The sequence below is a fragment of the Misgurnus anguillicaudatus genome, chromosome 18, assembly GCF_027580225.2.
Source record: "Misgurnus anguillicaudatus chromosome 18, ASM2758022v2, whole genome shotgun sequence".
NCBI classification, from domain to species: domain Eukaryota; kingdom Metazoa; phylum Chordata; class Actinopteri; order Cypriniformes; family Cobitidae; genus Misgurnus; species Misgurnus anguillicaudatus.
In genome coordinates this window covers 14981193-14995171 of record NC_073354.2, presented here as the reverse complement: position 1 = coordinate 14995171, position 13979 = coordinate 14981193, and the positions used below count along the sequence as shown (strand labels likewise).

Sequence of the window (13979 nt, the reverse complement as noted above, 5' to 3'; positions counted from 1 at the left end):
TAATTCAAGCTGATAGAAGAGCAACTTTGACTGAAATAACCACTTGTTACAACCGAGGTATGCAGCAAAGCATTTGTGAAGCCACAACACACACAACCTTGAGGCCAATGGGCTACAACAGCAGAAGACCCCACCGGGTACCACTCATCTCCACTACAAATAGGAAAAAGAGGCTACAATTTGCCATGAGCTCACCAAAATTGGACAGTTGAAGACTGGAAAAATTTTGCCTGGTCTCGATATCTGTTGAGACATTCAAATGGTAGAGTCAGAATTTGGCGTGAACAGAATGAGAACATGGATCCATCATGCCTTGTTACCACTGTGCAGGCTGCTGGTGGTGGTGTAATGGTGTGGGGTGGCACACTTGGCACACTTTAGGCCCCTAAGTGCAATTTGGGCATCATTTAAATGCCACGGCTTACCTGAGCATTGTTTCTGACCATGTCCATCCCTTTATGACCACCATGTTCCCATCCTCTGATGGCTACTTCCAGCAGGATAATACACCATGTCACAAAGCTCAAATCATTTCAAATTGGTTTCTTGAAAATGAAAATGAGTTCACTGTACTAAAATGGCCCCCACAGTCACCAGATCTCAACCCAATAGAGCATGTTTGGGATGTGGTGGATCGGGAGCTTCGTGCGCTGGATGTGCATCCCACAAATCTCCATCAACTGCAAGATGCTATCCTATCAATATGAGCCAACATTTCTAAAGAATGCTTTTAGCACCTTGTTGAATCAATGCCACATAGAATTAAGGCAGTTCTGAAGGCGAAAGGGGGTCAAACACAGTATTAGTATGGTGTTAATAATCCTTTAGGTGAGTGTATGTCATTTTGTGTTGATTTTGTGGTTAAATAAATAACAGGAACATCACAAGATGTGTTAAAACGACACAAAAAATTGTTTTAACGCAACTGTTTTAAGAGTGTGTATTATTATTTTATAACAACTAATCAAACTATGACATAATAAAATTTTTGCTGTAATGATTGTAAACAATTAAAATAAACTATGACGCTTTTCCGGACAGGGGCATGTGAAATGTGGGAGGTAAACCCCCAGTAAATAATACTAGTAATTACAATTACCCCCACACAATATTTAAACACTGATTAATGAAACATACGCACAGCTGACACTTTAACCCCCCAATGTTGAAATTAAATCCACACCCTACTGTCTGGAATATTTTAACCAGTGATGGAAAAAGACCTGCACTTACCTATCAGGCTGGTGTCTTATATGCTGACATTTGTGTGTCAAATTGCACAGCATGATTGACCGCCAAGTGTAAAACAGAGCAAGAAGTAAAAGGTCAGAGGCTATACCATCCATCTCCCATTGGTTTCAAGCTTATGACGATGATAGTGATGTCACAGTGAGTAACAGGTGAAAGGAGATGCTTCTTTTTAAGTGATCATTTCTCAGCCCAGATCCAGACCTCATGCTCTTGGCAGGCAGATTTTTCCAGTGGCTCTGTAACTTGACAAGGAAAGGTATCCATTTTGACACATATACCTCTGTGAATGTTAATTTTTAAACACTAAGAGCCAGTGTGGTTTCAGTGAAATGATCGCGTTTTCCTCTACCAAAGATGAGAAAGGCATTTAGTTATGGTAGACCTCATGCTTTCTTTGCTTTTCATTCTTTCACATGACTGCTTAGTCTCATTGAATGAGAACTACTGTATGTGTGGGGGTGTAAAATGACCTTTACTTCAGTAATTTCTCTTATAAAGTCACTTAAGACCTGTTTTTTGACATTCTCTATTCATTCAACCAATTACCATTTCTGTCTGTTTTTCCTCAGCTTCTGTGGCACTCTTGGATTAAAAGCTTCATGAAGAAACAAGTAATTTACTGAAAAATTAATTTAATATTCATAAGTTCTTAGATGACTATCAAAAGGAATATCTAATGTATTCTTAAAGTCTGATTGAAGAACAGATGCTTAGTTTGAATTAAAGATAGATGGATGATTAAGATCGGTGGTCTGCTGAGTGTTTTTTGTACAGGAGAGAAAATCAGACATTCATACAAGGTTTTTTTTCTCTAAAATGAAAATGTTATGTATTTTTCAAATGCATTTGATAATTTTTTATTTAAAGTATTTTAAAGTAAAATGCAATGCTGTCTGTCTCTAAACAGAGAAACATTCTTCACCCAATTCGCAAACCAACACAAAGACTTAAATCAGATTCACCAAAAGGACAAATTTCCATACATACTGGACTACAAGGTACGCCAAGTCCTTCCATGACAAAAGGACGACAAGTGGAACAGAACCAAAAGTGTATTTGTTTTTATGTATGCTTTGACAATGTAAAGACACTTTAACCATGCCAATAAAGCTATCTGAATCTGTTAATGAAGTGTCTGCTAGTTTAAAAAAAAAAATACAGTGTGATGATACTCATATGTTTATATTGTGTATCAACACAATTTCATAACTGCAGTATTGAGAGTGGCTAAAGTGACACTGTTTCAGAAATGGTGATCAGTTGGTCAGTATGTTTTTTTAAGACCAAATTCTAGCTCTGATGTAAGTTGTCCATGTGTATTGTGCCAAATAGACAGGCATGAATGAACCCTTCACACTATTTGTATGCTGACAACCGATGCAAAGCTCTGCTGCTCCCTCTGGTGCACAATGAGATGCATGTACAAACTTAAAGGGATAGTTCACCCAAAAATGTTACAAACCTGTATGCATTTTTTCTAAACAGAGTAGAAGATATACAGTTTGTAATCAAGTAGGAAGCAGGAGCCCCACTGACTTCCATAGTAGAACATCAAACTACTATGGAAGTCAGTGGTGCTCAAAAACAGCTTGGTTACAAACATTGCACAACATATCTTTTGCAGAACAATGAATTGTATAGGTTTGTAACAACTTGAGGGTGAGTAAAGAATGACAGAATTTTTATTTTCGGGTGACCATATAGTCAATATATTATATGTGCTCTTTTACTGCATAAATATCACCAAAATAGCATGAATATATATAATAATATTTCATACATAACCATTAAAGAAAAGTATGCATACTAACAGGCTTTTACATAACTCTCATAACATTCAAATCCAGTCCTCAAGCACACCCCCTAAACCAACAGCAAATGTAATAGTTGCCACTCCCATATTTATCACCTCACAGTAAGAGTTGTCTAATGCTATTATATATTAGAAGGGGTTCCCTCTGTGAGTTCTTATTGCTTGGCAACAGAGGCTGTAGGCTCGAGTGTGATTGGATGAGAGGGACGCAAGGTAAAGCATTACATTCAAGATGCAGTGAATGAGTATAGCATGTGGTCTATTTTGTTAGTCACAAAGGAAATATAGTGCAAAAAGAAGGAAAAGCACAGTGTTCAAATAAGCTCTCTGTGGTATTGTTTTGTCTTGCCAGTTCCCCAAAATATAGGCATTAAAAATAATTGGTTCTGACACTTACAAGCTCTCACAGAGACTTGAGACTCGCTGCTTATAAAGTATTAAACAGCCCCAAAGCAATTCTGTTTCCCATACATAGGCTTATCTGTACACTCAAAAAAATGATTCATTGGATAAACTCAATAAAATTGTGGGCAGGATTTCCATCCAATATGAATGTACCCCTAACTCATAAAAAATTGCTTTACACAATTAAAATAAATTGAGTTAGTCCAACTCAATTTAAATTAAATGGCAATACTCAATTAGTTGCCTCAACTCAATTTACTTTAGTCTGAATAACTCAATTTAGCGTAGTTTGAATAACTCAATGTAGTATAGTCTGAATAACTTAATTCTGTTATTTTATATAAAACGTTTTTGTATCATACTAATTAGCATAAGCACATGTTCGCATGCTAATAAAAATAACATATGATACTTTGGATGAGCATGTGAGAAGAGACTGATCTCCAAACAGGCATTAACACAGCTCATTGAGAGAAATACGTCATATCCACAACCTAACCACAAGCGACACTCTTCTGCACGATGGTAACCAAACAATTTGAAAAAATATAACACAAACGCTTATAAATCAATAAGATAAACGGACATTAAACACTATTAAGTCTTTCTCTTTACCTAAAAATGCATAAAATAACACTTAATTTAACAAATTACTCTCCAAAAGCAGTTGCATGCAAAGCATGCTGGGAAATTATTTTTCCAGAACCCAAACTCAAACTAATTGTGCTAACGCAATTAAAAAGAAATCAATAAATTATAGTACATATTCATTTTGTGTTAGACTAATTAAATATATATACTTATTGCTCTTAATGAGGTATTTTACATTAATTGAACACAATTAATGTCATTTCTAAGAAGGGCTTGAATCATTTTTTTGAGTGTAATATATCTTGGGGAAAATTATCAATGGGAGGTGGTAAGATTTTAGAAGCTTAATTTATTCTCACCAGCAGAGGTCAATGTTTTCAAACCAGTCACAGTATGATGCTTAGAGTCGGTGCATTGGTGAGTAATGTTGGATGGGGAATGGATTGCAGGTTTACTGCATCAAGCGGATGTATGCTCATGGTGTATCTGAATGACAATCAAGAATGAATGACAATATTAATTCTGTATATCTAGGTTTTATCTTACAATTATATGGAACCCTAATGACTCTAAATAGCAACAAAAATGTCAAATGTCACTGGATAAAGGCATCTGTTCACAAAATATACACCAAAGTCTAAATGGATGGACATTAACAAATATATTGGTAATATTGATCATAATATAATATGGTGAGCAGACTGCAATGATGGGAAAAGGTCGCTCACTAATAGGTTAGTAAATGCCACAGCAATTATTATTATTATTATTGGATTGTAATTGCTATGAGAGTCTTTGAGGAGCTCTATGAGGAGTTCAATGCTTCCCTTAATCTAAAATGCCCAAGAACTTTGTTTAGGAGGTCAACGCTTTTTATTCATTGATATCCAATGATTGAATTATTTGACCCCAATACCTTTCACAATGCTTTGTGTTATTCTGTTTTCATTTTATTTATTTATTTTCCCCCTGAGAAGAGTCACTATGTTTGAATCATTCCACTTGACTTAAATTGAGCTAAAACACTTAATTATAAACTGATATCCTGTTTATATGTCTACATGGTTTATTTTCTTCATTAACAAAAATTGTGGTAAAACTGTAGTAACCATGTTTTTTGGTGTATTGATTACTATTACTACACAAACCATGGTTTAACTATGGTTTTTGAAAACAATGGTTATTTTGTGGTTAAGATGGTTTTACTACAGTTTTTTTAGCTGTAGTAAAACCATGGTTAATTTTCGTAAGGGCTGTTTATGTGAAACACGTGATTTTTCTATTTATTGTGCAATTTATAAATGCAGCATACACTAAGCCCAAGAAAAATGTCCCTCAAGGGACAATAAAGTATGTTGAATTATTGAATTGATTTAATATTTTTTTTCCAAATAAATGTGTCTTTACAGTGGGAAAAAAAGAGAAAGTCCCTTTGAAATGTAAGACTGCTGATTGTATTGCTAACAGTTAAGCACTACTTTCAGAATATCAAAAATGTTTCATGAAAATAAGCAATTACTCATTGCAGTATATAACTGAATATTACTATAATACCATTATAATATTTTATGACATTAAATGTATTTTAATTACCACAATAAAATTGCCATACAATAAGGTTGCTTAAGACTGGAGTCACTCTGCTAAAACTTCATAAAAATATATTTTTTATTTAAAAATATATTTATTAACTAATTATTAACAGATGCCAAAGTGATAAATGAGGTGGCATTTGACATTTTGGTATAAAATGTATTTAGAGTAATTTCTATATAATTCATAGGACAAACTCAAGATCGAGTCAGGCAATAACAAGTCGTGCATCAAGCTCCTGATGAGGTCAGTGCAAGCTGGCTCCAGTGTCTTTTTGTCAATCACGCAATGACGTCATACATCTCCAGCGCTTCCGGTGCGGGTGGGCGGTGCTCCGCTATCCCGGGTCTGGATTCTTCGCTTGTTCGGGAGCGCTCGACAAGGCTGAACACGAATGCAGCCATATTCGGCTTCACAGAGAGCCACACCGGCTAGCACCAGCTTGCGCGCAAGGTTTCGCCTACTTTTAAATAAAGCACCCGCTCCCAGTTTTTAGGGGCGTATTTGAGAAAGTTAAAGGCATCCGTAGTTCTTCATTAGAGAGCTCATTATCGGAGGTTTCCATGCGATCGGAATGAGCGTCCAGTCATCCTGATACTCGACGGGAGAAAAAGCCCGACACATCCCGCAAAGTGGAAAGTACAGATTTGTCGGGATTAAGGCCAATGGAGCCGACAGGGCCCCGGGACTGAGGAGGGGGTGGAAACTGTGGAAACCAGTGCACAACAGCGTGGTTGAACATCTTAGATATTCGTTTATCGGAGCACAATGTTGGGCACACTTTGCTAGCTGGCTAGCTGGATGGCTGGCTAGCAGTTGGAGTCTGGGAGCTCCACAGAAATCAGCCACATAATACGATTTCTGTTTGCTGCACCCGGGGCGCACGTTAATCTCCGTTGTTGCACATTTAAACCTTGTTGTTTTTTATCGTTTCTGGATCTGGGAGTGGCGGTCGGGCCGCAAATTTGGTAGAAAATGTCTGCGAAGGTGCGCCTGAAGAAGTTGGAGCAGTTGCTGCTGGATGGCCATCAGAAAAACGACAAGTCGCTGAGTGTGGAAACGCTGCTGGATATTCTCATATGTTTATACAACGAGTGCACCAACTCTCCATTAAAACGGGAAAAACACGTGACTGAGTTCTTGGAATGGGGTAAGTTGGGATATCCTAGTATTTGTGAATATAATAAACAGCGCGTGTCCTTTTAAGACCCGTTTATCTGTAATAACATGTACCTTAATCACCCAACTGACTTGGTACTATTGTCAAAATTGCTGTCTTTTGGGATTGTAGGCCTCGTTGGTGGGACAATACTTCATGTCATAATTGTTAATGATTTAATACCCCCCACAGTCAGTAGATATTGATAGAGGGCCAAAGACAGATTCACTTTATTGTTCACTCATGATAGGATAACCATATAAACCAAATTGGGGGACAGTTTCATTTTCAGTTTTTTTTGGGGTTGCTACTTTTGAAGGGCATTTAGTTAAGTAAAATGGTCTTTTCCTGTCACCATCTTTAATTGTATGTTTAAACATCCCAACCCCCTTCCCACCATTCAGAAATAATGATATGGGTGTATTTCATAATGATTTAATGGTTTACTCTGTTTACATTAAATATGACAAAGTCATAACCAACAGGCTCTACTTGTAAATTTTTAAAGGCTTGGCTGCATCTGGTTAAGTTACATTTTTGCTACATTTGTTGTTTCTTTTTCCATCATCATTTGCGTGAGAGTAAAGCCGTTCTTGAATTGCACTTTAAGTCGCTTTGGATAAAAGCGTCTGTCTGCCAAATGCATTAATGTTAATGTAAAGCAAATGATTCCTTCTGACAGGATTGTCTTTTGTTTATAGTGATCCTCTCTTAATCGAAGTCAGAGTAAAGGGTACTCAAAAGGGCACTAAGGTGGGAAGCCCCTTTGTCGGACCCTTTCTGCTCTTGTTAGTCGCAGTTAGCCTAGTCCTGGTTGACGTCAGTAATGGGATTACACCTCGGTGTGTCTGCTCCTGTAAGACGGCCGTTGTCCTCGAGAAACCCGTCACGAGCAGGTGCCACCTCACATCCCATCACTGTGAGTGATTCGTAGTATGACCCAGTTTACTAAAGTCCTAGATTGCTCTGGTCTTGTCTTACTATGGCATTGGCAGGCCACACACTTGGTCTTTTGGTGCCCTTGATGTTAATGATTATCTTGCAGGGTGTTATGGTTTGCCGGTTAAACATAACTGATTTACTAAAGCTACTGTAAGTGCAGTATTGGCAGGGTGGTTGCACTCAATACATTCTCTTTATAAGCGTCTCTTTAAGCAAAGAACTTTGAATTAGCTTTTAGCAAACATTTTAGTGAGTTTTTTTCAGGTTCAGTGTTTAATTTCATCTGGTTGCCAGATGCCAACCGATTTGGCATGAATAATCCATGCATTTAATTTTATAGTGAGTTAAGGAGATACGATATTTGTTCAAAAGCATGTTTTGTCTCCGAGATCATTATGAGATTTGCACCTCATTATCACTTAGACATATTGATCGTGCTTTACATTCTGGCATTGACCAGATCTGTTAGTTCACAGTCCGTTTTGTCCCACTAAGGCACTTTTCCGAGTTCTGCCAGGACGAGCTCAGACCGGAGAAAATTCCTGTATGGTGTTGCACAAGAAATGCTAATGAACATGAATTATGTTTTTTTTGCGCATGAATCAATATTGTTATCAGTAAGAGCCTGACAGTCAGGAAGTCAAGCTCGGCTTGTTTATGAGTTTATTACTTGCCATTTTTAACTCCTAATACAGAGTTCCTACAAGCGAACCCTCAGAAAAGCAATAAGCAGGGCACTTATTAATCTTGGGAATGACTTTCCTTACTGTCTGTTTTAGAGACCCATGTGGATGCGATTGACAAGAGCAGATTTTTTGGCTTATATAGAGCATTTGATTGAGCAAAAATCTTGGATGCGCACTCATCCAGGAAGTAAAGTCACCTGCGCATGCGTTTTAGCCAATAACTACGATTATTAGTTTCCACAATGCACAAATATCATGACAACTGATGAATTGTGCATTACAATGCACATGTGCGCAGTTGTCCCTCGCTCTGCTGTAGATGGTAACACTAAAATAATAAATAACAAAAGTTATGCTATGTTATGCAGTGTTTTACATTTTTATACGTGCACATTGCCGATTATGTAAGATTAACGCAAGTTCTCCGGGGTTTAAAACCGGAGCACTAGCAACAATCATAGTCATGTTCACAACAAACGTGCCCAGTGTAAAAACCTAATTCCTATGCAGGTGAGCTCATAAACGTGGTATAATGTATTGTAATATGAGTTGGATCGCCAAGTTTGGTGACTGATAGAATGAGGAGTATGCAGGTGTGCCTGACTTTCTCCATGACAGCAGACTAAAGAATAATTAAAAGAGAGGATTAAACCGAGTAAACACATTGGCTAGTATTTACCCTTCATGGCAGGTTTTGACGTGAGCTGAGCCCTCAATGTTTTCACAGTTGCTAGATGCACAGACATGCACATCTACTAGTTTACGTGCAATGTGATATTGTGTATTGTATTTGGCAGCATTGTTGCACGTGAAAGGCATATATAGTTGGGGCACCTACATCCGTTGTGTTCATTTGTACTGATTTTGCTATAGGCCTTAGCTACTTTTTATTTATGAGCAAGAGTAAATGTTGTGTAATGATGAAAAGCTAAGTAACCACGCCACACTCCACCCTATAAAAAAATAGGCAGTACTTTTTGGAGTCCCCATGTCTACCCATCTGCCTTTACCAGATGCTTTTGAACAAAGCAACAGTAAACATTTTGATCATACATATTTCTGTAGCTTAATTGGTAAAGTATTGTGGTTTTAGGGGTGCACAATATAAAAAAAGTGATAACTTGCTAAATGATGCGATAAACGACGTGCATTATGATAATGCTTTAAGTTTGTAAAATCAATTTAAACACGTGTTTAAGAAAACTGCACCCTAATTTGCTTTGGAAAAAAGGCATCTACCAAATGCATGCATCATGCAGCGTAAATGTATTTGAACCTCTGACCTTGCCCTTTCTATCGGTGCTTTTCCAGTCACACCCAGAATTTCAGCCGCCTTCCTGTGTTTGTACACAAGCCGCAGTGTACCATACTGTACTGTCCTAACAAAGCTGCAAAGCAGGTTATGCTTCTCTATTGTATTTCAGCCCTTTAAAATAGGGAGTGGGGCTGCGCAAACAGTAGCTGCCTTCCCAGCTGGCATTTACACACAAGATCAGAGGTGTTTATCAGTGACAGCCTCAAACATCATCGCTGCTTCTATAGTCATGCGTGCTGCAGCAGAGAGCTTAAATTGGGGATACGCCCCCATGAGCTTTTACCACTGGATTTCAAAAGAAGTAACTTGAAAGCATCTTCAACATGGAAGAAAACACCTTGACCTTGTAATGTGGGAATCTTCTTTTTTTGTTGCAGCGCAAAGCAGACGATGCACTTGTCCCTGTTTACAGCAGCTGGGATCTTTATATTCCCACTGGTGGGAGATGCTGTTTGACTAGCCTACTTTTACTGCAATCACTAATGCCAACAAACTACACCTGCACATTAAATTGAAATAGTCAAGGTTAATATTGTGGTTGTTAATATTGTGTCTATAATATTGTTAATATAACCCCCCCTTCGTAAAATCGTGTAAGAAAACATGTCCCGTAAATGTTCTGGGATCGCTCCCGGAAAGAGGACATAGTAACATTCCCATAACATTCCCAGAAAACCTTCTGTGTGAACAAGATGCAAAAACAATGCCATAATGGGTGTGCCTAATGTCGAGTTCAGACTGCATGATTTTCAAACTAGTCGGGTCACTGATGTTTTCACACTGCGTGATTATCTGGGGAAGAGTTCAATCGTTGCTGTTTCAGACTGCATGATGGATTGGCGACAGGAGTTTTCATACTGCATGACTTTACCGTAAGAAGAATCGCCGATAACTGAAGCAGATATCATGGAGCTCAAAATAAAACAAGCTTATAATAAAACACAGATCCCACACATCATCGCAACAAGATATATCGTTCTGAACTTTAAAACAGGGGTTTTAAATCCATATTAATATTACACTCAACAGCATTCTGGTCAGAACCAGAGTCTTGGGGTGCACTTATAGATGGTTTCATCGGACGCACGTGATACACGTCTGGATTTGAACCTTACTTCCGGTTTCGTTTTTTTAATGGTCTGACTAGTTGCTAAACTGATCTCTTGAACAAATGCCTCGTCGAAAATATCAAATGGTTTGGTTTCCTATGTAATCTATGTGTTGTTTTTTTGCTTGTTATATAAATAAACTACGTTTAAAGAACTTTGTTGTTATTTATTCTTAGCGGAGTTTACCGGAAGTTACGTGCGGACTGCGACAGACGCTTGTTTATGTTGTTACTGCTGAATCCGTCTATACTACCCAAACCAAACTGTGCTGGGGTGCGTCTAAAGGAGAGACGTCAGTTGCGAGCCACTCACCTTCATCTGCCTTCGTAAAAAACCTTTGCGTGCACACGTGACAAATCAACTAAGCAGTATGATAGGGATGTGAGAGGGCTGTGTGTCATCGCGCCCAAAACGACTCTGAATTAAAAACACAGACTTAACGTTACGATGGGTTCCAGTGTTGAGAGAACGCTTTACTTCTGTTTTCTTCAAAACAATCGCATTCTAATGACGAAAGCTTGCCCAGGCTCGGATTGCTCAAAGTACAGTGTGAGTGCATGCTTCTGGGGGAGTAGAGAGGGGGGACAATCGCGCTTGGAGTATGGTTTGGTTGGGTTAGGTATGATATGATTGCGCCCTTATTCAAACAGTACAGTGATTTGTCAGATCCGCAGTACATGTGTCTTGTAAATAAGTACTGAAATGGTTTATGCAGTAGTAAATATTATGCATAACAAATGTTTCACCAATTTTGTCTCATTTACTGTATTTACATTTGTGTTATATCTGCCTCATATCAGCCAATCGGCACATTGCTTTCTCAATATCAGCCATAAAAAACAACCATATGGGTAAACCACTATACTGTTATCATGTTACTGTATTAAATCAAATTTGTAGCAATATACACATACATGTTTGGAATTATATATCAGTTTCAATGACGGCTGCATTGATTATATCACGATATAGGAGGATTTTAGTATTAGTAACACTAATCGAATTTTAAATAAACCATACATGGAACCTAACATTGAATTATACACTAAAGAGTGTGTCATTTATTCAGAATAACACCGTTGTTTCTTCATGCTTCTGAGAGGGCCAATGAAGTTAATTATCAACGAACAGAGAATGGGAAATGGCCCTGCCATGTAAGCTTGATTTGACTATGTAAGCTTTGGTTTTGGCAGTGTCTCTTTGCAGCATTGCAACTCTTTAAGTCTTGCACCTGCTGAGGTTTTCTGTTTGTCTCATTTTCAGGACATTCCTGGTCGTAGTTCTGACACGCACACTGTTTTAAAGACCTTGCCAAGCATTTTTTGCTTTTATGGTATGTTAAATATCATTATCGACCTCGTTAATGGCGATACCTTAAAGTGGAGCTGAACTGTAAAGGTGTTTTTCAGTACATTTTGTGTTGCCTAATTTGAAACCCCATAACATTGTGCATTAAACTGCTTCTCAACACAGCAAGATCAGCAATTATACGCAAACAAGCCAAAGGCCTAGTAAACTAAATGACTTAAAGTTTTAAATGTCTAATTTTATTCACAGATTTTGTAACCGCTCCAGGTATTGAAATGAATCCCTGTGTGAATGGATTTTCACACTGACAGCGATTATAATTCAGTCCTTTTTTTAAAGAGTTGATCAAATGTGAGTGTTGATGATTTAACAAAGCTGAGAAGTTGACTGTATGCAAATGCATGAGAGCATGCAGACAGTAAAGCTGATGATACAGATACTGAAATGATTTAGTAACTGATAACACAACAACTTGTTTGTACTGTCAAGTACTGTCAGTGTGAATTTATTCTGTATGTTATTGTTTATTAACCAACATCTACTTGTGTAGTTCGAAAATTATTGGTACACATTTGGTTTCTTTAAATAGACAAAAACTGATTTACATTTTGAAGCAAAACATAAATGGATTCATTATACTTAAACAATCCTCGGTCTCTGTCTGTTTAACTAAAAACCCATCCAAACTGATTTCACAAGACTCTTAAAATTCTAAGAAGCTAATAATAAATCCAGCCCTGGCTTACGCTTCACTCTTGAAAGGAGGAAATGATCCGCAACTCTTATTAAATTGAAAATGTCTGGTATGTCCTCTGTCCAGAACATGAGCTTTTACTGGCTGTGAACTACCATCTGACCAAATGGTCCATACTGTGTGGCATCTTATTTTCACAACGCAGGCCACCCTGAATCGGCGCATACCACTCTGACATGTACGCCGCCTGCTTAAGAGAAGAGTCAGGACAGGGCTTGTGTCAGGAATGCCTTTCAAAACAAATGGTGTTCAGCCCAGATCTTTGCTGATGTATGCACAAAAAGCAGAGGGATTTTCATGCATTGCGTTCCACGCGCGCTCACCGAGCCGCTTGCGAGATTATAATCGTTTAGAGGATCATATGATGTTGCAAAGTTGATGTCTCTCGGGAATTGATGTCACCTGACCTGAAGCGGTGGCTGGACTGAGGAGAATTCCATTCATTCCTGCTAATGTCCTCCCCCAATGCAAGGCATGTGTGGGTGATCTTTCCTCCCCCTTCCTCATCCTCCTTCCCTTTCAGGCCGACGGCCACGAGCATGACACAGATTAGCTGTCCTGCTCTCTCGTGCTTCAGTTAAAGCCTGGCCCATGATACCTCAACACTACAGAGAAGCAGTGTTGCATGCATCACACAGAGAAACTGTTATTTCCAGATTGAGTAATCAATGGGTTAAAAATTATGGATATAGGGCTGCTGCATATACTACACATGCCTTTGTTTTTCTAAAGATGTGCAATTACTTTGGTTATCTGAAAAAAATCACAGTTGGGTAAAATAACTTTAATCAGATGATTAGTTAATTATTAAGCTTATAACAAGCAGAGACTAGTCAAAACTGGTAACGCTCTATAGAGTTTCCTTGATATCAATCCAACACATTTCTTACTGGATTTTTACTTGGTGCTTTATTAGTATAAAACAGCCATTTATCTTTTTATGCAATGATTAAGACAATTAATGGTTGTAGTGGGGTGGAGCTTTAATAATGCATCTTTTTTATTTTAATAAAGTTAATAATAAAGTTGGGCTGCGTGATATTGAAGAAGGAA

General features: G+C 38.0%; 1 protein-coding gene across 6 annotated transcripts in view; it reads left to right on the top strand.

Annotated features, from left to right (window-relative positions):
• Positions 1–5975: 5975 nt before the first annotated feature.
• Positions 5976–13979, top strand: part of cdc42bpb (CDC42 binding protein kinase beta (DMPK-like)) — an 83499-nt gene continuing 75495 nt past the window's right edge. For 3 of the 6 annotated variants that reach the window (XM_073855918.1, XM_073855919.1, XM_073855917.1), the window contains exon 1: positions 5977–6803. In XM_073855918.1, coding sequence (XP_073712019.1) covers positions 6629–6803 — 175 coding nt within the window. In that variant the 5' untranslated portion in view covers positions 5977–6628. Of the gene's footprint in view, positions 6804–13979 lie in introns of all 6 variants that reach the window. The other 3 variants (XR_012358618.1, XM_073855916.1, XM_073855921.1) reach the window with 2 other exon arrangements.